The following is a 24,028-nucleotide window of genomic DNA, read 5'->3' on the forward strand; positions in this document are numbered from 1 at the left end:
TAATTTTCCTTTTTACTTACTTTAATTTTTTGCCCTCTTTTACCATTAGAAACATTTATTATTGATGATATATATTTTTTTATTTTATAAAAAAAATTATATTTCGACTTCAATTAGAGTTTATTATTCAATATATAATCCCATTATCAACATTTTATTTAAAAGTAGAAAATTTCACCAAATCTTTTTAAATTATTTGTTAGCCACAATCGTATTGTAATATATTATTTTGAAAAGAATTAATTATAATTAACCTTAATTAGTATTTCTTATAAAAAAATGTATGTAATGCTTAAAATGTTCAGTCTTGTAAAATTTTATTAGAAGAAAATGTTACAAATTTATAAAATTTGAATTGTACTGAGAAAAAAAATATATTATAAAATAAAAGCACTGTAACAAAATTTAGTTTGAACTTCACATCTAAATAAACAAACATGTCGGGAAAACTTATTTTAAGATCTTTAGAAAAAAATTTAAATCAAATTTTCTTATTCTTAAGCTAATGAATAAACAACTAATGAAAATTTAAATAAATTATACTTACACCTTTTCAGATTATCTAATGCATAAACTAGTTCTAATATATAAAAAAATAGTATCAATTGTTTTATCTTAAGATACTCATGAAGAAAGTTGTTTAAATTAGTGAATAGATGGATAAAGGGAGGATTATATACATCTCAACTTCAAACTTCAATACTAACATATATAATGAGAATTTACATATTGCTTATCAACAAAGAAGTATGCTGTTTGGTTGAATTTATTTTATGGAATTTATAAAATAATATATTATTTTTAACAGATAATATTTTCTAAATATACACAAACTATATCAACTAACTAAGATAAACAACTTGTATGAATACATGTCTTTAAAAGCTAAGACAATATAATGAACATTCTTTTGTAGCAATACAATTAAGATGTATTAGAAATTACGTTCGCATATTTTGTCCTTTATTTGTGTAAAAAACTGGATAATTATTTTTCATTTTTATTATTAAAAAATGATAAAAGTTAGATAGAAATATCTATTGTAAGAAAGACATGAACTGAAAAGGAAAAGTATAAGATAGGTTATAAATAGAGAAATCAAATTGTTATTGTATATACTCACTTCAAATTTATCTTGAAACTGGAAAAAACAAGAACATAGGATCCATCAATAATTTCATCCTAATTGTGCAATTCTTCCTTTTTATTATTATTGTTAAAATTTAAATATTAAATTAGATTAAATATATCTGACATTTCTCTGGGACTGTGAAAAAATTACCACGCGCTACCTGCTGCTGTGGCTTTTCACTTCTCATCTCTATTAGTTCTTGTCGATGGCAAATTTTGTTTTTGTTAACATAATGGCGAGTATCCTTTACACTCACATACTCGAGTGGTTCAAGAATTTGTTTTTGAATTTCGCTCTGAACAACTGCTGCACCGCTTTTCATACCGATTTTCAAAATACTTGTCCTTTTTCCCTCTCTTTATAAAAATATTTAATAAATTAAGTCTTAGAACCAATAAAAAAAAGTAAATATCAGAGTAGTATGAGACCACTCTCTTACCTTTGCATGAAATTATTCTCACTGTTTTCTCTATATATTAGTTATTTTGAGTTCATGAAAGTTAAATCATATGGTAACATCTGGGTCTACATTATTATCATACTCCCAACCCTACTCACACTTTTTTCCTACTGATCATCACTTTAAAGTCATACTCTTCTGGTGACTAGTTTCAGTTTCTCACATAGAAAGTTCAAATTTTTTGAGAGATTGGAAATGGGGATTGTAACATGCATTTCTCTGGCGATTATGGTCACAGTTTTCTGCCCTTCTTCTCTTGCTCTCACCCTGGATGGTTAGAGCCATGAATCTTTTTTATTTCTCTGCTTCAAATCCTCTTCCATGTTTTGTTTAGTTTTTCCTATGATTTTTTTTTTCTTTTGTGGAGAAGAATAAATGCATTCTGGGTACTTTTTCCATTTCACCTTAGCTATTTTGGGAGTTTATCTTTATCATTCTCTCTCCAAATCTTTGTAAAACGCTTCTCCTTGTGAAAACTGGAGTTTAAAGTTGTGAACTTTAATTCTCTTATGCATGTTTTTTCATCTGTTAGGTCTGACCTTGTTGGAAATAAAAAGTGCTTTGAATGATACTAAGAATGTTCTGAGCAACTGGCAAGAGTTTGATGAGACTCATTGTAGATGGACTGGTATCTCTTGCCACCCTGGCGATGACCAAAGAGTTCGCATAATGTAAGCAAACAACACATGCACTTCATTCTGTTTCCTTTTTCTCCCACTTTCTCAGCTCAGTATAACACTTTATGTTTTGTTCTTCAGAAATCTGCCATACATGCAACTTGGAGGAATTTTATCTCCCAGCATTGGTAAACTCAGTGGACTACAAAGGCTGTAAGTAGAAAACACATTTCCCTCACCATTGGTGAACTTGCACATGAGACTTTTATCATTCTCATTCCATATGATGGCTTGCAATGAATCAGGGCCCTTCATCAGAACAGCTTGCATGGAACCATTCCTAATGAACTTACCAATTGTTCTGATCTAAGAGCACTGTAAGTTAAATGGTTCAATCCTAAAGAAGTATTTATCAATTTCATATAAATTGCTTTTATGCTATGTCGATGGTGATGTGTCTCATCTGATTGTATTCAAAGGTACTTGAGGGGTAACTTTTTTGAAGGAGGCATACCGTCAAACATTGGAAATCTTTCATATTTGAATATATTGTAATTCCTTGTTCCTTGCTTTTCTCACTGTTCCTTTATGATTCTTTGAGCTTGTTTCTACACTTTGTTTCTCAACTGCATTTTAATTTATCTGGAATTTAATACATAGTTTAAATACAGGGATTTATCGAGTAACTTATTGAAAGGTGCCATACCTTCCTCTATTGGCCGTCTCTCACAATTGCAAATTCTGTAAGTCAGTATAACTTAAACTTCTCTGGCATAATGATGTTAATAACTCTATGATTCATTTATGCTCACTCTCCCTGTCTTAGGAACTTGACTACCAATTTCTTTTCTGGTGAAATTCCTGACATTGGAGTACTGAGCACCTTTAGCAAATACTCGTATGTACTCCTTCCTTATTGCAGTTTATATTATACCTTGTAACATGCAGACTAATTATTTGCACTCATGCATTACAGTAGGGTGATAAGTTTACTTGGTAACTGTTGTGTTTTAAATTATTGGAGTCAAACATAGTGTTTTATTATTTGTAAACTATTTGAATTTGAATGGTGAAAATTGTGGATCAAAGACTGAAGTCAACATTTCACTTTTGATTTCTGAACTTCTGCCTTCTATCTTTTTAATATTTAAGGTAAAAAAAATCATTTTGTGTTTTTAAGTTTTCTTGGCTGTTGGATTTTGGATTTTCATTGACACTAAGAATTTTGGATTTTCTTGTGTTTTCTATATCTGTTATCATGTTAATGTATTTGCACTATGAGCAGCACGTTGGTTTCTATTATTTCTTTACTTTTGTAATGACAAATTCATGTAAATAGGTTTGAGGGAAATTCAGATCTTTGTGGGCGGCAAATCGAAAAGCCATGTCGGACATCACTTGGTTTTCCTGTGGTGCTCCCCCATGCTGAAAGTGATCAAGCTGCAGGCAAGTCTTACCTTTGAATTTGATTTTCCTAAATACTATCTAATTTCCTTGATTTAGAACTAAATACATATTAAAGAATTATGGTCACTGTTTTGTATGATAATCCTTATCACTTCAATATATGCAGTCCCTGCCAAAAGGTCTTCACGTTACATGAAGGTACTGTTAATTTATGCAATTGCAATTATGGGTATCGCACTTGTCATGGTGCTTTCATTTCTGTGGACTCGTTTGATATCAAAGAAAGAGCGAGCTGCAAAGAGATACACGGAAGTCAAGAAACAAGTTCATCCAGGAGCTAGTAAGAAGAGTGATATTTTCAAATTTGACAATCTCCTATTAACTACCAAGGAAAAAAGAAAAGAAAATATTCTCTTTATTCATAGATGCTAACATAATCTTTAACAGGCGCAAAACTTATTACATTCCATGGTGATCTGCCGTACACATCGTCTGAGATCGTAGAGAAGCTGGAGTCTCTAGATGAAGAGAATATATTAGGATCCGGAGGATATGGTACTGTTTACCGAATGGAGATGAATGATCGTCGTCTATTTGCTGTTAAACGGATTGATCGAAGTTATGAAGGGTCCGATCAAGTGTTTGAAAGGGAACTCGAGATCTTGGGGAGCATCAAACACACAAATCTTGTAAATATGCGTGGTTACTGCAGGCTTCCTTCTTCAAGATTCCTTATCTATGACTATTTGGTCTTAGGCAGCTTAGATGATGTCTTGCATGGTACGATTCAAGCCAGTAAATTTTATAAAATGTATTGTAAATTTGTGATGACTCAGTCCTGTAGCTGTGCAATTTTCTAATTGTTATGCAATCCTTTGTTCAGAAAATACTCAAGAAATCCTAGTACCGAACTGGAGTGATCGCCTAAAGATAGCTCTTGGTGCTGCCCGGGGTTTGGCTTACTTGCACCACGAATGCAGCCCAGAAATTGTTCACCGTAATATAAAATCTAGCAACATACTCTTTGATGAATGCATGGAGTCACATATATCCGATTTGGGCCTTGCAAAGCTTTTGGTCGATGAGGAGGCACATGTTACCACAGTGGTAGCTGGCACATTTGGTTATTTGGCACCAGGTATGTATTTACTACTTTTGGATACTTATAGGTGGCCTGGTTATCCTTTATTTTGTTTTGGGCTTTTGGATTCAAGATGATCATATTCCATTCACTAATCAAATTTTCAATTGACCTATACCAAATGTGCTAAAAGAGTGCTGAATGATATGGTAGATAATTATTTCTAATGTATACAATATGTATTAATTGGCCAAATGCTGATAAATGCTAAGAATACTATTCAAAGCATTACTCAAGTTGTCCCTGTAACAAGACCCTATTAATTATTCAAAAATGTATCAAGTGATTTTCTGAATTTAATATTGATTGAGTGGTGGTTTATAATTTACCTGTCAACCAGAGTATCTACAAAGTGGAAGAGCAACTGAGAAGTCGGATGTGTATAGCTTTGGAGTTCTTTTACTCGAACTTGTAACTGGGAAGAGGCCAACAGATCCATCTTTTGTGAGAAGAGGTTTAAATGTTGTTGGTTGGGTAAGCTAAGCTTTTTAACCCTCAATGCAAATCTCTGGTAACGCAGGAAAGTTTTTCCAACATAAATGTACTGAGCTTTAGGCAATTCTTTGCAGGTGAACACATTACTGAGAGATAACAAAATGAAAGACGTGGTGGACAAAAGATGCAGAATTGCAGATGAAGGAACCCTTGAAGTTATTCTTGAGCTAGCATTAAGATGCACAGATGGAAATGCAGATGATCGTCCATCAATGAACGAGGTGTTACAGTTGCTGAAGCAAGAGGTTATGTCCTGTCCAAGCGAGTTTTATGAGTCTGATTCAGATTACTGATGACAAAAGTAAATCCTATCCAATCATGCTATTTCCGCAGCACCCTTCCTATGTTTTCCTTTTCCTTTGTGTGACATTCTAGTTTTACTTTGTTGCAAATGTCCTCTTGTGAATAACCTAAACACTTATCCCCTTCAATGTTGTAGCGGGTTTTTATATTTGGAATGGCCTCCATTCCAGCAATGCTATCACTTTCTCATACAATTTTGGTCAATTAGGCATTCTTAATGTGAGCTTTTTGGTCAACAATTTCCAAAGACTATTAACCGACAACGTTAATTTACCTCTGCGCAAGAAAAAGGCCATAATAGTTTCATATGCGTTATTATCGTCTCTATGCTTATAAAAAGTCCGTTCCTAAGTAGGTCACATTTTTAATCGATCATATGAATGAATCGAATTCGGAGCTTATGTTATTATAATGTTTTTTACCTGGTCAACTAATTAGTGACTAAAAATCATCATGTATGATTGGGAAAGTAATTATTGGAAAATTGACATTGTTATATTATAAACGTTTTCTTTTGAGATGATAGTATAAAAATCCTTTAAACTTAATCTTTGAAATTAATTTATACTCTTTTATTTAGCAATAGAGTTTTATTTTTGAATGAAATGCCTACAAGTATAGGAGGATTAAAAAAAGGTAATAATGTGAAACTTGGGCTTACAGTGATGACATGTGAAAAACCCAAGTAGAGGTTAGGTCCACAAAGTGAAATGAGAGGCTAGTGGTGGTGGATGTGATAGGATTTTGTCTTGTGTAATGCAAAAGTAATAATAGGTAGTTAGAGCATTGAAATTAAAGTATTAGGAAACAAAAAGAAAAGGTTACATGTTGTTAACGGGCGCCCTTTGGCTCTCTTCAAAGGCTTATTCGTTTTTGAAGTCTCGACGGCCTTTGCTTTTCCACGATCCTGACCTCACCTTCTCCGTTATTTGATAGAGGGACTCTGAGAATTCGAGACTCTAAGCGGTCGGTCCAAAACTGAAGACTAGAGAGATGAGTCAAACGTCATCTGGAATGGTCGGTGTTGGCAATGTTGCCACCAATTGTACGCTCCCATTATCGTTACCTTCATCATCTTCATTTGCTTCCTTCTGTTCTAACACCACCATCAAACGCAAGGGAGTAGTAGTGTTCGATTATTGGGCCGCTACTAACTGTAATCATAAATATATTCAAAAGGGAAGGAAAAGAGGATATCGGATCGTGGCATCAAGCAACGTTGCTTCTCCATCTATATGGGATGATTGGAAGCCTCTCAAAGCCCCTTCCACTCCTTCCCTCAGTGACATTCTTTGGCCCTCTGCTGGTTAGTTTCCCCCCACCCCCCCCCCCCCCCCCCCCCCCCCCTCTCGATTCTTTTCAGGAAATTTGAAGTCATGATTTCACTGGAACCACCCACTGTAGGATATTCCTAACTACACCAATTCATCTAGTAACTCACTAAAATTTGGCAGCTTTAAATGTTTTTTCTTTTAATCAAAGAAATTAATTGAACAGGGGCATTTGCGGCCATGGCAGTATTGGGAAAGCTTGATCAGTTATTGGCACCAAAAGGACTCTCAATCGCATTTGCACCATTTGGGGCTGTTTCCACTGTCCTCTTTGCCACTCCCACTGCCCCTTCTGCCAGGGTATAATTGCTTTTAATCAATTGAATGCACTGTGTCTAAATTTTCATATGCTCTTCCACATTTTCAACTATTACAGATGTTCATTTTTTACTAATTACAAGTGAAAAACAATTTATCAGAATCTGCTTACTCATTAGGGTTCGTCTAGTTGTCAGAGTCACGTTTAAACCTGACAGTGGTCATTGTTTTTTTTTAAAAAAAATAAGACCTGCGTGTTTTCGGTTTAGAACATATATAGACCAAAAATAAAATCACCCCACAAAACTAATTGTTTACATCAGAACTAAATAACCCACATGTGATTATGCAGAAGTACAGCATGTTCATGGCTCAAATAGGTTGTGCAGCAATTGGTGTTTTGGCATTGACAATATTTGGACCCGGATGGCTTGCCAGGAGTGCTAGTATTGCAGCATCCGTTGCTTACATGATTTGCACCAACTCCGTTCACCCCCCAGGTATTTTTTCCTCAACGTTATTTTGTTGTAGTTTGAATAAACTCATTAAAGCTTCCAAATTTTCTGGTTAACTTTATTCCAATGATACATGCAGCTGCTAGCATGCCATTGCTTTTCATTGATGGTCCAAAGTTCCATCACTTGAATTTTTGGTATGCTTTGTATCCCGGGGCTGCGGCATGCATTCTGCTTAGTTTGGTGGTGAGAAATCTGTTGTTACTTGAAACATACATTACTGCTAAACGAGTTATTCATTGCAAAAGTTTGCTAATTATAAGATCCCCAATGTTTTTTCAGCAAGAGGTGGTTATATACTTCAAGAAAAATTTCAAATTTTGATCGCCTCTCTGCGCATTGATACATCTCTTCTGCGGTCTCTTCCAATTTGATTTGCCTAAGGGCCAAGCAGAACATTCTTTGATCAGAATCATAATTGTAAGTAGATAGCATCCTCAACCCAAAGTAAAATTGTCCTGTATTTTCCTTCACGAGGCAAGGTCAAAACTGGAGATTAAATGGATCTTCTCATTTGCAGCTATTGGTCTTGCAATGTGTTCATTGAGTGTACTTGATCAGAAAATTATTTGACAATAATGACTTGTAAGCATTGCATATCAAACTGTGCCTCCTCTATTATAAAGTCAAAAGCCATATCTAAAAGGGATCTAAATCATCAAAAGCAGGAACAAAGTGCAATAAATTTGTGACAAATAAGTGAATAACACAGTACATTATCCAAAAGCATCGTCTGTTACATCAGTCAATGCCTGCAAATTCTTTGATACAGTGATTGGGCCTAAACGGGAACAACAAATAAAAGTTGTTCCAATAATGTTAATGCCATGTAATCCATCCTCATCTAACATCTTCGTAATTATTGACTTCCTTGTGGGCTTAACATGAACCCACATGCAAGGAACAGCTCAACTTTCACTGGAACAAAAAAACATTATAAAAGACTATTCGTACCAATTATGAACACTTCATATGCTTTTTTGGGCTTGTAGTCAGGGAAATAGTTCCTATTCCAATTTTTTCAGAGGAAGTTATTTTAAATTAAGCTACTTTACAAAATAAGGTATTCTAAACCTGTACTTGTAAAGGAAAAGCTGTCTATAAAAATTAAAATAGAATTAAAATTGAATGACTGGGTATATTCCAATCTTACCTTATCATTGGGATACGATTATTTCTTTTTTAATAATTACTTAAAAAGTTATGTGTAGAATAGTAGTTTGTAATCAATCAAGAAAGTAATATTTTTACGAACAACATAGTAAAAGACTTAATTACATTTTTTTTATCTCTGTATTGCGATTGTGCAGTTTACTCCCTAATATCTAACTGTGAGTTTAAAGACTTAAATTAAGTATTTTAATTCACGGAAGAGTAGCTTTGCAGAATTGAAATCCAAGAACCAAATACAATTAATCCATATTAAAATTGAAGGGTAAATAGTGAAACTTGATTAAAATGTAAATGTGAATATAAATAAATGATTGGATTGGGTAATGTGAAGCTTCCTGTGGCATTCTTTATCAGACAGCCGTGCAATTTGAACAGAAGCAAAGCAGAAGAAGAAGAAGAAGGTCGAATGATAAAGCTAAAGGGTCCACAAACAAGAACCCACTAAGCCAACTACAGCACCCGGTGGCATGGTCTCCTAAAAGTTGAAACACACGACACATAAACATAAACTCCCTTTAATTTTATTTGAGGCACCGCAGTGGAACATATTGACTCAGAGAAAATGGTTGTTGATTCTGTTCTGTTGCGCAAAAATGGGTGGTTGGTGTTAAGCTTCGTGAACTCGCTATCACATTCTGAATTGTAATGTGCGAATTGTGATGCAACCCTCTTAGAGTGGGATCTTAAACATCACTAATTAACTTCTTTTTAATAGCAAAAATACTGGATTAGTGAGTGGGTCATAATTGTACAACGCTCCTATCTCAAATAGCAAAATCGCAGCCCTTGTTAATTAGGTCATAAATCCAATGATTAATTAGGGTCTGATTTCTCAAGTGAATTTTGTCTCTACACCGACTTCTTGGCCACACTACTTCATTTGTACGCATCATTCAGTTTGAATAAACCAGAAATGAAAGGGAAAATCACAAAACTGAGTTAATGGGATGCATGAGATGATGCACGACAAGGAGGAGCCCACAGATGATGCATGAACATGAGCGGTGATGTCAATGGATAGAGTTTGGGTTGAGTGTTACATTATTTCTCCTTCACTTTTTTTCTTTTTTATCAAGTGTTTGAGGTTAATCACTTTTGAAGTTTACATTACTTCTTTTTGTGTTAAATTTATAACTACCATGATACTTAAAGTTATTGGAAGGAATTGAAGTTAGGACTAACTCTTCATACAGTTTCTCTCTATTAACTTTTTTTTTTTATATTTTTATATTTTTATATTTCCTCAAAACTATGCATATAGAAAATATAGATAATGTAACTGTGTATTATTGTAATAACGAGTTACTAATACTTTTAAAAATTACAAAGAGCAACCAAGTCATTTCATGACAACATTTAACTAATGTTACTCTATTACTATCTCTTCATATTAAATTTTATCAATGCAACTATTAAATTAAAAATGTATTATAAACTAGATCAAGTCTTCAAAATTTATGCTGACAAAAAAAAAGTCTTCAAAAAAATTTATACATTTTCAAAACTGGTTGATATTCTACTAAATAAATTTAGATTAATGAACAGTGTACTTTTAAAGATACGAGTAAAATATCGACTATAATATTTTCAAAATTATTCGTCTAACTTCCATGATCATATTCCCACAATAGTAAAGTAATTATATAAGTATTTTTTTCACAAGGCTTACTTAGAATAAAACTTACCGTTTTGTCGGGAAAACATAATTATTAAATTTCTACCTTTACGATATAAATAGATTAATTAGCATTGCTTTCTAATTGTAGCGATTATATACTTTTATTGATCTGTGATTTCCAAGTTCATAAACTTGGAATTTTGTACTGTTTTGAGGATACTTCTTTTAGTACTGAATATATTTTCTAACTCCAGAATAATATTAGAAAATCATTTTTTTATATGAGTGAAATTATGGTCTTTGTTGGTGTGAAATAGTATAAGCCATAAAGTGAGAAAACCAAATGGGTGGGTGCTAAAATAGACAAGACCTTATTGATGGCCATTGCTTTCTTTGTTTTCTTTTTATTTGTAGAGTGTGTTTCTTTCTCACTCACATGAATATGTCAATCCAAGAAGATTTTCTGCATTTTTGGACAGGATGCTTGGAAGATTCTCTTTTAACTCTCTTAAATTTGGATGCTTTCTTCCATTCTTATCTTTTTCTCATCTCTCTTTTAAACCACCTATAATGGCTATAAAATCATTCCTAGGTTTCTTTGACGGGACGAGATAGCATGGTATAACTAGATACACAAAATGTTCAAAACAACACTGAAATTTTCGAAATTAAGAATACTAAATAAGAGAAGAGAATCACGGAACACCATATATTATTATTAGCATTACTATTTTAAAATTATCTCTTAAAAATTTGGAAGACTAAAATCATAATTAAGTTTAATTCAGATTCACAAATTTAAATTTTTTTTTAATTTATCTAATAAATCACTACATTTACTTCTTTTTTTTTAACAATGTTAAACTATTTATACCTGTTTTTCAGTTGGTAAATTTTAGCAATGTGTACAGGGTTTTAGTAGACAAAAATATCATGATTCTAAGTTTTAAGGTTAAGGGTATTTTAATAATTTTCATTCTCAAAACTTTAAAAAAAAAAGAAACCCCCAAAACCCTTCCTGAGGTCTCTCATTCCTCTCAATCCTTTCTCTTTCATCTTTCTCACTGAAACCTCTTTTCTCTGTCATCTCTACTGTAGCTCCAATTGAAAAAATCAGAAAGTCTTTAAACAATTTGCCTTTGTAAAGAGTTGAGTCATTGACATATTCACCTTCAGGCAAAGGTTCATTCAAGATCTCTTCAATTTCACCATTTTCACTAACCTCTCTAATTTCATCATTTGCATATGTTGAATCATCTCTAAAAAAACCCTCCATGCCAATTACCAATTCTTTCGGATGTCATTATGCTTGTGAAAATTAGATAAAATTATATACGACAAAAATTATAAAATGAAAATTCATTATAAAGTCATTTTTTTGTAAGAAATTGTTTAACAACGAGTGTTTCTAATTTTTTCCAGCCAATTACCAATTCCTTTGATGTCATTATGTTTGTGAAAATTAGATAAAATTATATAAGACAAAAATTATAAAATAAAAACTCATTATAAAATCATTTTTTGTAAGAAATTGTTTAACAGCGAGTATTTCTGATATTTTCCAGGTCAATTACCAATTCCTTTATACTTGTGAAAATTGGATAAAATTAGATAAAATTAGATAAGACAAAAATTATAAGATGAAAACTCATTATAAAATCATTTTTTTGTAAGATTGTTTAACGACAAGTGTTTCTGATTTTTTCAATTGGGGCTATAGTAGGATGACAGAGAAAAGATTGGAGTGAGAAAGATGAAAAGATGAAACAGAAAGGGTTGAGAGTAATGAGAGAGGTGAGTAAGGATTTGAGGTTTCTTTTTTGTTTTTAGTTTTGAGAATGAAAATTATTAAAATACTCTTAACCTTAAAACTTAGAATTCATGATATATAAGGGTATTTTTGTCTACTAAAACCCGGTACACATTGTACCAACTGAAAAACAGGCGTGCGTTGGTAAACCCATATATAATATATATATATATATTATATATATATATATATATATAATATATATATATATAATATATATATATATATATATATATAATATATATAAATAAGAAGATATATTAATTTGATACACAGCATTTTCTGTAGCGATTTTATTTATATTTTTTAAATCATTCACAATCTTTTAATAACAATATAACTCATAATGAAAAGAAAGATTAAATACATGGTTTACATTCTTAAATTATTTTAAAATATTTTGTTTCATTCTCAATATAAATTATATATTTATTTAATATTTATATATTATAAAAATCACGTAAAATATCTTATTTAATAAAGAACACGTAAATTATATATTATAATTTATTATGAAAATTCTATTCATGGTACGAAAAAAATATGTTTATTGAAAAAAACAATTTACGTAATTTTCATAAAATATATAAATAAAATATGTATATAGTCTATACTAGAAATAAAATAAAGATATAATTTATATTAATAACGAAATAGAAATTTTAAAACAATTTAAGACAAATGTATATTTAACCCATAGAAAAAAGTTATGGTTTTTATTTTGATATTGATTTTGTTTTTTTATATATAACTTCCTTTGTTGTGTTGTGTAAAGAAATTTAGAAGAAGTAAGAAATGAGTGAAAGGAGTGAGAGCTTGGTGTGCTGAGAGCGGAAGAGGACATTGTCATGAAGTACTGGCAAACAGCCTTAGCATGGGTCCAACGAAAGCAACCCAACCATACGTGTATTTTTTTCGAATAAATAATTATCTAAGAGTCCCTGAAAGCATGATTTTTTCATGAAAAATACTTGTATGAAAATGAGAAAATACATCCACAATGGAAAAGAAAATAATCTGATTTAAATTAAAATACTGAAATTTGATATGACCACTTTCTTTCCCTATGTACAATTTCACCTTAATCTTCCTCAGATTTTAACTCTGCATTCATCGCATTTCAACTTCAACAATCAATCCCTTTATTCCATAAAATAAAACAAAAAATGCGCCATAAATCGATGCCACTGCTGTCTCCGTCTTGTCATTTCTTTTGATTCCTTCGTATTTTTCGCAAAACTACAAAATTTTCTATAAATTATCTATCTACCCCTTTTATAAATCTAACCCCTTTTAAAACGTGGCAATTAAATTCATCATTTTCAGTACCGGATCTGTTTGCAAAATAAATTAATCACTCTACGTACTACCATACCCAACATCCTCTCTTCATCACCTCACTCCGAATCATTATAATCACCACAATAATTTTACTATCTTCTCTCCATTTCCATAACATTTTCTTTCATTTTATAACTTGTAACATCACATTTTGGCTCAAATACCACTCAAACTATAAACGTATGGATAATTACTAATTTAAATACTAAACTAACAATTACATTATTTTATCGAAATTAAATTAACGAAAAAAATCTAGATTTATGAAATAAAAACATATAATCACTAAAAGAATCACAGACAAGTATGTATACAAAAAAAAAAGTTACAGACAGAGGAGTTTGAGTGCTTAGAAAAATGTATTAAATTGGGACACTTTATCTTTGTATTAAGCAAGGTTTCTAGATTGAAGCCTATGTACACTGTACTGTTTAGAGTATTAATGATGCTTATCTTTTGTGTTTGTAGTATTTTATATAATAAAACATGATAGATTTTTTTTTGTGGAGGGTTCATACAGAATCGCAGATTAAAAGGCACGTGGCATCGAGGTCAACGTCGGGTGGGGCCCAGATGATGTGTAGATTCCAGTGCGGTGTTTGCAGAAGGCATTTGGTGTGGTTGCTCTTGAATCTGGCTCGCGCCTCTTGATTTTCCCAATTTTTTTTGTTTGACCGAAGAGGACAGAAAAAAACGTGGCAGGTGGTGGCATGGTGGCCGTACACGTGGCAGCATCAAGGTGAAGCCCTTGTGGTGTGTGGTGGGGTTGACTCGGTTGGTAGGAAAGCGTTTTTAGAAGGCAGGAGCGTGTGGCACCTTCTGATTGGATCTTTCATGACACGCCGTTAAGCATGGACCTTTCCTCACGCAATTTCCTTCCAAATCCTAATCAATTAAATTAAACTAAACTAAATTAAATTCGTAATTAACAGCAGAGATGAATGTGAACGACATGTTGACCCTAATCGCAGCCATTCTCAGCCACCAATTTCAATTATTCTACCATTAACGTCCTCTTCTCTCCTCTGTGACTTGGTATTCAAAATAATCATATGTAACATCATTATCATCATCATCTTCATCACAGAACCTAGTTTCTTGAGGGTTTTGTTCTAGCGTTTCATTCTTTTTCATCGATATTTACTACTCGAGTATTACAAATACTCCCAATAAAAAACGAGGAACAGTAAAAGAGACAAAAGATTAAGACAGTGTTACTCTTTCATTGTCTGACATGTTCTTGCCTTATTGTAAGCACCATTTTTTCTTTCGCTAAATTTTCCTTTGGTTCGTAATCATCCATACCTTGCTATTCTTTTAAAAATCCACCTCATACATGTGACTGGTGTTTAATGTTTGCATCGGGATTATGGTATTTTTTATTTTCTTTTTGTTTTATAGTCAACAGATTCAATACTTATCTTCAATTTTACTTCTTTTTATGTTTCATAAAGGATAATTACATTTAAAGTTATGATTTTTTACATTATAATTAACTAATCAAAACATAATTGATGTCGCGGGTGTGTATGTACGAATATTGCTATAACTATAACTATCTATTTTTTCAAATAAAAATCATTTATGTTCACTGGATCCGAAATTAAAATCTTACTTAGAAGTACATGTATTATGTGAATTAATCACGGTTTTATTATTCTTTAATAATCTGTTTTTACTTTTGGAATATAGACATGCCTATTATTCTTATAACGTGACAAAAAATTGTTTTTACTAAGTATTTAAATACCTCTCTCACCTTTAATAATTGAAAGTGTTTTTTAAAAATAAAATTATAACGAAATTCTAAGTTATATCTCAATTTTAATATAGACTTTGATAATATTATTTCGATGGATTTGGATTCGGAATAATAACAAAATACTGGATTTAGTTAAATATTTATTTTTACTAAACTAGTTAAATAAAAATAGTTCTCGTTAACTTAATCAATGTGATAACTCATTTTGATTACTTGATATTTTATATTTACAAGAACATAACAATATTATAGATATGTGATACAATTGTTAACCTTTATTTGTTTTATAATTTCACAATTGATTTGAAAGAGTATAATCTTTAGGATAATGATACTTTGACAATATTTTAACACAATTTACGTGTCATTATATAATTAGTTCAAAATTATTACACAATCAATAATAATAATTATAAACACTAACATGGACCAATCATAGAATGACACGTAGATGGTGTTAAAATATTGTAAAAAAATGTTGTCAAATTATCATTATTATAATATTTATGGTAAACATATTGCATAAATAATCGTCTACCTATTAACTTAGACGAGATTAATTCATGAAAAAAATCAATGTCTAAATAAATAGCGGGAAGTAGAAAAGATATAAGTTAAGAAAAAAAAATATACTTTCCTGGTGAAAAAACATCCAGAGATAAATCTATATATATAATATTTTATTCCATGCTCTTCAATAATTATTTCTCATCCTCTTTACCTACCAACTTTAATTTTCCTCCACTCCATTTTTATGGATGGTGAAATAATAAGAAGAAGAAGAAAAAGATATTAGTGGTGAAAAAACATATAAATGATTAATTTATCCGAGTAGGTAGAAAACAGTGGAGAAAAGGAATAAATTATAAAAATGTTGGGTTGAAGAAATGTTAGAAGATGCGAAGGTTGTGAGAGATATTCTTGAGTAAATTTTCAAAGTGGAGAACATAAAGAAGAAGAGAAGTCGGTGATCCCCGTTGAATGGAAAGGCAGAGATTTTTGGCCAAGTCGTAACGAAAGTGACATCCTTCTTTCACAATGGAAACAATTGCAAGTGCAGGCAAGTCAACTTCGAATGCAGAGTTCCTTACCGATCCAAGCAACAGGGACCCAGAACTCCATAACCCAACTCAACAGGAATCATACATGGGCCTCTCTTTACGAACTAATTCAACTATCTTTTCATTTCTTCATCTTTCCAATTTATATTTCTTCATTAAACTAAATCCACAATTACATTCTCAACTGGAACGCATTATTTAATTACATTGGAACCAACACTTTCATTACAAGTAGCAAAATGCGGCAAAAACCACCATCTCTATCCTAATAAACCTATAGTCATTCATCTGACTTATTTCCCATTTATAAATTCTCCACTAAAACTGCAAATACTAAATAAATAAACACTACACACGGCACAGACACACAAACATTATAGAAAACTTAGTACTCCCAGTTCCAAAGAGCATGATCTTCCTCCGAGAATCCAAAATTACAAGAACTTTCCGTTGGGTCGGAGTAATCCGCATCTTCGAGTTTCGGAAAGAGGTAGGAAGGGTACAGACTCTTGCTGAGGTTGTCTTCTTCATCTTGTGACATGTCCGATTGATCAGGCTCAAACACATAAGAAGAATCACCGTGCTCTAGCACCGCCGAGTGTACTCCATCCGTGTAATGCGGGCTGTCGGAGTCCAAAATGTCACTCCTGGCTGAGCTGATATCTTCCTGTTTGCAACCCCCAACAACACAAGACACTTTGGATCCTTCACCTTCCGAAACTGAATCAAGTACAGGCCTTTGCGGTGGTTCCTGATCCTGTTCCTGCAACCTCTTTGTTCCACTTTCGGCCTGCTTCGACTGCCCCTCTTCTTTCTCTCTTGCAAGCACCTTCTCGCTCAGGTGCGCCACCTGATTTAACCAAAACGTTACACGGATTAACTCGTCGGCCCAGAAAATAAAGTCACCGGATTGTATCAATACATGAATAAAACGAACATTATAATTCATGGACAGAACTTATATATGCTGTTTCTTTAAGTGTTAGCTCTGTTAAACATTTGTTATGAAGATCAAACTTCGATTTTGATAGAAAGATAATCATTTTGGATCTAAATTTAACTTTTGATTTGATTACCTCAGATTTCAACTTGTCTTTCTCCTTGAGGAGGATTTCGTAGTTGGCCTTGAGACTCTCATAGCTCTCATGCAGAATCTCGTAGTCCTTCTCGAGCTGTTTGGTCTTCCAGCGAGCACGACGGTTCTGGAACCAAATAGCGACTTGTCGTGGCTGCAGACCAAGGTCTTTGGCTAACTTGGTTTTTCTCTCGGGTTCAAGCTTGTTCTCTTCCTCGAAGCTCTTCTCGAGAAACTGAACCTGATTGGCAGAGAGACGGCGCTTCTTCTCAGGCTGATGAAAGTACTCGTCCATGCACTCATCTCCATTCTCGTCTATATCAAACGCGCGGAAGAAGGAACCGTTACACCCCTTCCCTCCTTCTCCTTCGAAGCTCATCATGGATCTCGAACCTGAATCAAATAGAGAAAGGTCAAACACAGCGCCCATTAGTTAAACCGTGATCAGTGGTGAAAATTAAGGAGGGAGAGGGTGATAAATAATTATGACTGACCGAGAAAAGGAGCAGTGGAAGAAGAGAGGAAGAGAGAATCGAGAGGTTGGGAAGTGGGAAGAGCTGTTTGGTTGCGAAGGAAGGCAGTGATGTCGGAAAAAGCCCTTCCAGCCGCCATGTGAGGAAGCGTTGGTTACTCCAAGTTGGATCTCAAGGTGCCATGAAAGAAGGTGACTAAGGGAGTTATAAATAATTGAGGTGAGGATCTAAGACTTATGGCGGAAGAAGCTGGTGATGATGATTTCGGTGATGTGCGAGGTGTGGGAACAGCGGCAGGGCATACCCATCACTCAGAACACCAAACAACGACGAGAGAGACCCAATTCCAACGCAGAGCGGAAGAGAGAATCTGAACACGGAGAGAGAGAAAGAGAGAGACAGAGAGAGAGAGAGACAGAAGCGGTGGCTATGTTTGTTTCCCTTGGCGTTTTGAGAAGAGAAGAGTGTTGCTGCGGTTTATAACAAGAGCCTTGGATGGAAAGAGAGTGTGGACTTACTATCTTGTCCTCTCACTAATTCACTGCAACACTTTTCTCAATAGATCTTAAAATTATAAATTATTTTTAATTTAAATAATATATGTTCAAACTACGAATTTAAGTTATGAAAAATTAAAAAGATTAATTTTGTAAGGCTTCGCTTGTTAAAACAAAACTTGCATATGGGAAACTTAATTAAAGTAAAAATTGAAGATGGTATAAATGGTTTTTCCTACCAAACCTTTGCTTCCGATATTTGTCTCCCCTCTGGATGGGGTAGATGAGAACACGTGAGTTTATCTGGGAAAGCCTCCTCCTTAATTACCCTTCCCACTTAATAATAAACCTAAATGTTTCAGGTGGATAAAGTAACGTCCAGTGTTTTTTCTCTTTGTTCTCGGATATATCCAATTCATTGAATATCTCTTAAAGAAATCTTGATATTTAAATTACTTTGATATTAGAGCGGTTTAATAAATAATGTTGTAATGAATTTGTTATAAGAGTCTTAAAAATTATATATTTAATATGTATTTATAATTTTTTTTATGAATTTTTTTATAAGATTTAGATTAATTATAGTCCAATTATGTTAAACCTGATTACTAACATATTTAACTTAATTAGATGATTAACTGGATCTAATTTGCATTAATTGGTTTTATCTCAATTTGAACGTACGGTCGATGTAATTTGATTAATATTTACATGTCGATATATAATATTCAAACTTCTTAAGACTTAGCTTGGACTTAAGTCAACAAACAAAGAGGATTTGTTTATACTATTACTGGAGATGAAAGATTGGGTTGCTTTGCGAATCGTGTCGATGTCTCATTAATTGTTGTGTTCGTTCGATTTATGTTTAAAATTGTGATCGTTGGGTCAAAGATTTGATCGTTGGCGATAGACGGTAATGTCACCTTATATGTTTGCTATCAGGTCTGACGCCAAATGCGAAACATCACATCGCCCTTTTCCATTGGATGGTGTCAGATCTCACGGTTATAAAAGTGTCATGTGTCCTCGAGAAATTTCTATAAATAGAGGTTAGGTGGTCCTATAAATTTCACCATTTTTCGTTCATCTTTTCACCGTTCGGTAATCAATTCCTTTTGTACAAAAGGTAATGAAATGTCTGTTATCAACATCTCTTCAAGAGGCTCTCAGGTTGGGGGGATAAAGAGTACACCAATAACATTTTGTGTCTTCATTGTCACTGGGTCATCTTTAAGGTCTTGTTCACTTGAATAGATTTAGAGGAGAGTGATTGAGGGGATTTGAGAGGATTTGAAAGTAAATTTTTTTGTTCTTTATTTGAGTGGATTTGAAGGTAAGTGAGAGTGAATTTGAAAGTAAAGTTTGTGATAATTAGTGTAGATTTGATTGACGTGACAGATTAAAAAAATTTACTTCCAAATCCACTCTCATTTTCCAAGTTCACTCAAATAAACAACAAAAAGATTTACCTTCAAATCATCTTAAATCCCCTCAACTACTCTCCCCAAATTCATTCAAGTGAACAAAACCTAAGTATTCGAGAGAGTTCAACATATGTAAATAGTATTACGACACCAATTCAACCTGCTAATAAAGGTTCAGCTAAAAAAATATCGGTAGGGAAACAAGGTATGCAAGAGGAGGTTGTGAGAGAAGTAAACATCGAGACTGCAAAAGAAATCCAGGTGACTGTTACTGATGAGGAGAACCAGCAAAACCTGTCTAAAGTCTCTAAGTATACATGGATCATACATAAAATACATGAAGTACATGAATATGCTACCTATTTTAGATGGACTAATAATCAGTGGAGCGTGCTCGTGAGATTTACATTTTAAAGAGCTTGTTTGTCTTTAAAGTATAAAGAAGTCATGTATGTTTCTTATTGGTGGAATTTTATCAGTTAAGAATGGTAAAGAATTATTTATTTCTGGTAAACGCTACAGTAATCTCATGAAAGTGATACGATAAAAAAAATATATTAAATAACTGTTTTTAATGTACTTTTATTTTGATTTTTTCACTATACTCTATCGTCTAACTTTTAATGAATTCTATTTTATCTCAATCAAATTATTGGATAAACTTTAAGGAGTCGACTTTAATTTATTAAACGCTTTAAATTTCGTTGACATGTGTTCATAAAAATATTTTTTTTAAATATAGTATAATGTAATTTAAATAATTACCTCAATTATAAATAATATATATATATATATATATATATATATATATATATATATATATACACACACTCACACACCCACCCACATATATATAGACACGTATACTATATAATAATATTTTTTCTTATTTATTAATTTCTAAATAAGTTATCTCAAATAATTTAGTTGGTCTATGGATAAGTTTGGATGAGAAGGACGAAAATAGATGAAAAATTAATATTTTAATATTTAAGTTAATTAAGATTAGTATATATTTTTAAAATTAACTATATTATATTTTAATATATATTAAAAATAGTTTATTATCATTTGTCTAAAACAGATTTTTATTTTTATTTTTAAATTTATTCCCTTATAAGTTTTCAGATTACGTAATATTTTTATATTAAAATTTAACTTCAAAACCGTTAAGGTTACCAATAAGAAATTACGTAATATAATTTTTTAATTGGAAAATTTTATGTTATTTTAAATATTTGTGTGATCTAATAGAAAAAATTAATCTTTGTTGGTTTACATATAATAATAATACATTTAGTTCTGGATGATTTTTAATTTTTCTTTATAATTAAGAGAAGTTTTAAAGGATGAAGGGACGATAAAAAAATAAGTTAATTTTTAATTATTTTTTATTGAAAGTTCATAACTTTAACTTTCATTTAATTATTTATTTTAATATTTTATTTTATATTTACACTATATATTATACGCATATCAACATTTAAATTACAAAATTGTTGTTTACTAGATAATTTATACAACGCATTAGTGTAGAAAAACATTTTATAGCTTTTAAAAATTGTTGTTTATACTGATTATGAAATTGGTATAAAAGAAAGAGTTTAAAAAATATTCACATTTCATATTGGTTCTACAATTAGTATAGAAAATGTCATTTTTTATACTGATTAAAGATATAATTAGTATACAAAAATTCGATCATAGTTTATGTTTCTCTCTCAGTAGCCAAAATCAAGACAATTGCATTCAAACCACCATTAGCCACAACAATTTATTATGACGACAAATCCTTACACCTTGCTTCAATGCAACCACCACCATTATGCATATCGTCGGACCTTCTTGTTGTCTCGTCGGAAAAGGAGATATCAAAGATCTGCCACCAAGAAATACCACAATTGAACCTCATTGTATGCCAACAAACACGAGCTTCCCTTATGCAGATTGCACAAACCATCACAACCTCAAATCTCATCTCCATCACAACGCAAATTAGACTTCCAAGATGCAAAGTCACATGTTGCAAATCGTGTCTCTCTCCATTTTGATTTGAAACTACGAGCAATCATAAACACCATTGTATGTCACCTAAAAAAGAAAAACTAAAACAAAAAAGTTTTAGATTCAAATAGTTATAGCAATGATATAATAATAAGGTCTGTAGTTGTTTTAACAGAGGCCCAAAACATGAAAGCCCATGAGAAAAAAATATCTTGTGTAAGAAGTCATTTGTGTCAGAACATCAGTGAAGAAACACCAGGCTAGTCCGCGAGAGAGAGAAAGGGCCGGAGCTCTTCATGGCAACACTCAAACATGGCATCTAGAAGGAAAAGAGAGAGCATATCGAAAGAGAGACTTCATCAGAAGGTAAGAGAAAAAATGAACTTTTATTAATACTGTGTAGAAGTGTTTTTATGATTACAACTGAAAGGGAAAAATCCTAACCTTTAAATAGGTTAGGGAAAAGGGGGACAAAACAAACTAACCTAACTGATTACTACTTCTGAGTATTAACATATCAAACAAAGCAAACATCAATAGATGACTAGGGCAAACGATGGTCTGACATGACAAAAGGAAAGGGAGAAAGAATTGTCGGTGGTGATATAATCAGCATGTTAGAGTTTTAAAAGGAATCACACAACCACGATGACAGTCTAGGTCGCAAGGGTTAGAATTGGTGAAAACAAAGCTAGAGCGACAATGAGATGAGATTGTTTTGTCTCGTGGAAGAAGAAAGACAAAGAGGAGCAATAGAAATGGGGTCATTTTGTTTGATGGAAGTTGGAACGTACCACTACAAAGGATGACTTGGAAATTTTTCTTGTTTATTACAAAAATGTTACCATGTCAACTTTTTATATCAGTTATAATTAAAATAAGTATACAATTTTTTATATTACAAAAATATCACCATGTTCACTCTCTATACAAGTTATAACTATTACAATGACATTTTTTATTACAAAAATGTCATTGTACCAGCCTTTTATACCTGTTATAACTATAACCGGAATAAAATGTTATCTTATGACATCTTACCAATATAGATTGTTGTTATAAAAAACATGTTTTTTAAGTACGTCTAACAAAATATTAAAAAAATATAATATGATAATATTTCAAATTATATTATCCAAAAGTTCAATCTATTATTCTAATGTACTCGTCAAATTTCTTTATATATATTTCTTATAAAGATGAAGTATAATAGTTTAGGATAAAAAGATATCTAAGATATTTAAATTTTATTCGTACTCACAATCATAACAACATTCTACATGGAAATTATGAACGTATAAATCTTAATACTCCATGAAAAACTCTCTTAAAGGATTAGTGAAATTACAATTTACCATACTATATTTAATAATAAGTAAATAATGAAGTAGTAGATAGAAAGAAATGCTAATGCACTTTACAGGGTAGCACGACAAGAGCCAAAAACTAGTGACATGATGAGTGCCTTACTAAATACATGCAATCAAAAGGTAGGATGATGAGTATTTTAGTAAACATATACAACCAAAATGTTAGAAAGATCTTTAAAGACTCTTTGCTCATTTTCTTTTAGGCTTCATGAAAGGAAACCCATTGAAGGAGTTTTGGAAAGGATGGAACATCCACTCAAGTTTCTAACCAAAGACAAAATCAAGACACAGAAGATTTTCGTTGGGATTTTTATGGTTCCATATAAGCTTTAAGTTCATAAAACTAAACAATAACATATCAAATATGCAATAAATGAAATAATATAATTGTGACAAAAGAAGACTCAATTTGATAAATGGAGTGAAAAATGGTAAGATAAGATTGTGAGTACCTTACAAAGAAGGACTCTCTTGGCCCACTCCATTCCATGAAAGCTCTAGTACGACAAGAGAAGGATAACTCAATTAATACAAGTCAACTAAGCAACAGCACTCTCACTCCAAAAAACACAGTTTTTCAAAAGTTCAAATTGATTTCTTATTCAAAGGTTGATCACTACAATGCTCATATGACTTTCTACTTATAAGGCATTCATTATAAATTTATAAATTTTATTTATTCCAAGAATTAGTAATTTATTTAAACTTAAATTAAAGTGTATATTACGTCAAAGTAGTTTATAAATTGTATAATATTG

General features: G+C 32.0%; 3 protein-coding genes across 3 annotated transcripts; 2 read left to right on the top strand and 1 right to left on the bottom strand.

Moving 5' to 3' along the window:
* The first annotated feature begins 1,609 nt into the window (after positions 1 to 1,609).
* LOC124819817 (LRR receptor-like serine/threonine-protein kinase FEI 1) lies at positions 1,610 to 5,759 on the top strand. Its single transcript, XM_047291406.2, has 13 exons — positions 1,610 to 1,866; positions 2,125 to 2,263; positions 2,351 to 2,422; positions 2,515 to 2,586; positions 2,689 to 2,760; positions 2,881 to 2,952; positions 3,036 to 3,107; positions 3,549 to 3,655; positions 3,783 to 3,956; positions 4,064 to 4,396; positions 4,500 to 4,754; positions 5,098 to 5,231; positions 5,327 to 5,759. The coding sequence occupies exons 1-13, from the start codon at positions 1,788 to 1,790 to the stop codon at positions 5,543 to 5,545; spliced, it is 1,800 nt and encodes a 599-aa protein (XP_047147362.1). The 5' UTR covers positions 1,610 to 1,787; the 3' UTR covers positions 5,546 to 5,759.
* Positions 5,760 to 6,375: 616 nt separating this feature from the next.
* Positions 6,376 to 8,263, top strand: LOC124819807 (Integral membrane HPP family protein). Its single transcript, XM_047291397.2, has 5 exons — positions 6,376 to 6,861; positions 7,053 to 7,186; positions 7,497 to 7,644; positions 7,739 to 7,845; positions 7,942 to 8,263. The coding sequence occupies exons 1-5, from the start codon at positions 6,549 to 6,551 to the stop codon at positions 7,981 to 7,983; spliced, it is 744 nt and encodes a 247-aa protein (XP_047147353.1). The 5' UTR covers positions 6,376 to 6,548; the 3' UTR covers positions 7,984 to 8,263.
* Positions 8,264 to 16,596: 8,333 nt separating this feature from the next.
* On the bottom strand, positions 16,597 to 18,434 carry LOC124819800 (uncharacterized). The gene is made up of 3 exons (XM_088105024.1): positions 17,994 to 18,434; positions 17,501 to 17,892; positions 16,597 to 17,274 (listed from the first exon to the last, which is right to left on the bottom strand). The coding sequence occupies exons 1-3, from the start codon at positions 18,109 to 18,111 to the stop codon at positions 16,810 to 16,812; spliced, it is 975 nt and encodes a 324-aa protein (XP_087961150.1). The 5' UTR covers positions 18,112 to 18,434; the 3' UTR covers positions 16,597 to 16,809.
* Positions 18,435 to 24,028: the final 5,594 nt, after the last annotated feature.

Source organism: Vigna umbellata, chromosome 1, assembly GCF_029865625.1.
Source record: "Vigna umbellata cultivar VRB3 chromosome 1, Vumbellata_1.0, whole genome shotgun sequence".
NCBI classification, from domain to species: Eukaryota; Viridiplantae; Streptophyta; class Magnoliopsida; order Fabales; family Fabaceae; genus Vigna; species Vigna umbellata.

Coding starts and splice junctions, on each gene's coding strand:
- LOC124819807 (XM_047291397.2), top strand. CDS start 6,549: ATGAGTCAAACGTCATCTGGAATGGTCGGTGTTGGCAATGTTGCCACC. Junction 7,645..7,738: donor CAACTCCGTTCACCCCCCAG/GTATTTTTTCCT, acceptor TGATACATGCAG/CTGCTAGCATGCCATTGCTT. Junction 7,846..7,941: donor GCATTCTGCTTAGTTTGGTG/GTGAGAAATCTG, acceptor ATGTTTTTTCAG/CAAGAGGTGGTTATATACTT.
- LOC124819817 (XM_047291406.2), top strand. CDS start 1,788: ATGGGGATTGTAACATGCATTTCTCTGGCGATTATGGTCACAGTTTTC. Junction 2,953..3,035: donor CTCTCACAATTGCAAATTCT/GTAAGTCAGTAT, acceptor TCCCTGTCTTAG/GAACTTGACTACCAATTTCT. Junction 4,755..5,097: donor ATTTGGTTATTTGGCACCAG/GTATGTATTTAC, acceptor CCTGTCAACCAG/AGTATCTACAAAGTGGAAGA.
- LOC124819800 (XM_088105024.1), bottom strand. CDS start 18,111: ATGGCGGCTGGAAGGGCTTTTTCCGACATCACTGCCTTCCTTCGCAAC. Junction 17,893..17,993: donor TTCCACTGCTCCTTTTCTCG/GTCAGTCATAAT, acceptor TATTTGATTCAG/GTTCGAGATCCATGATGAGC. Junction 17,275..17,500: donor AAGACAAGTTGAAATCTGAG/GTAATCAAATCA, acceptor TGGTTAAATCAG/GTGGCGCACCTGAGCGAGAA.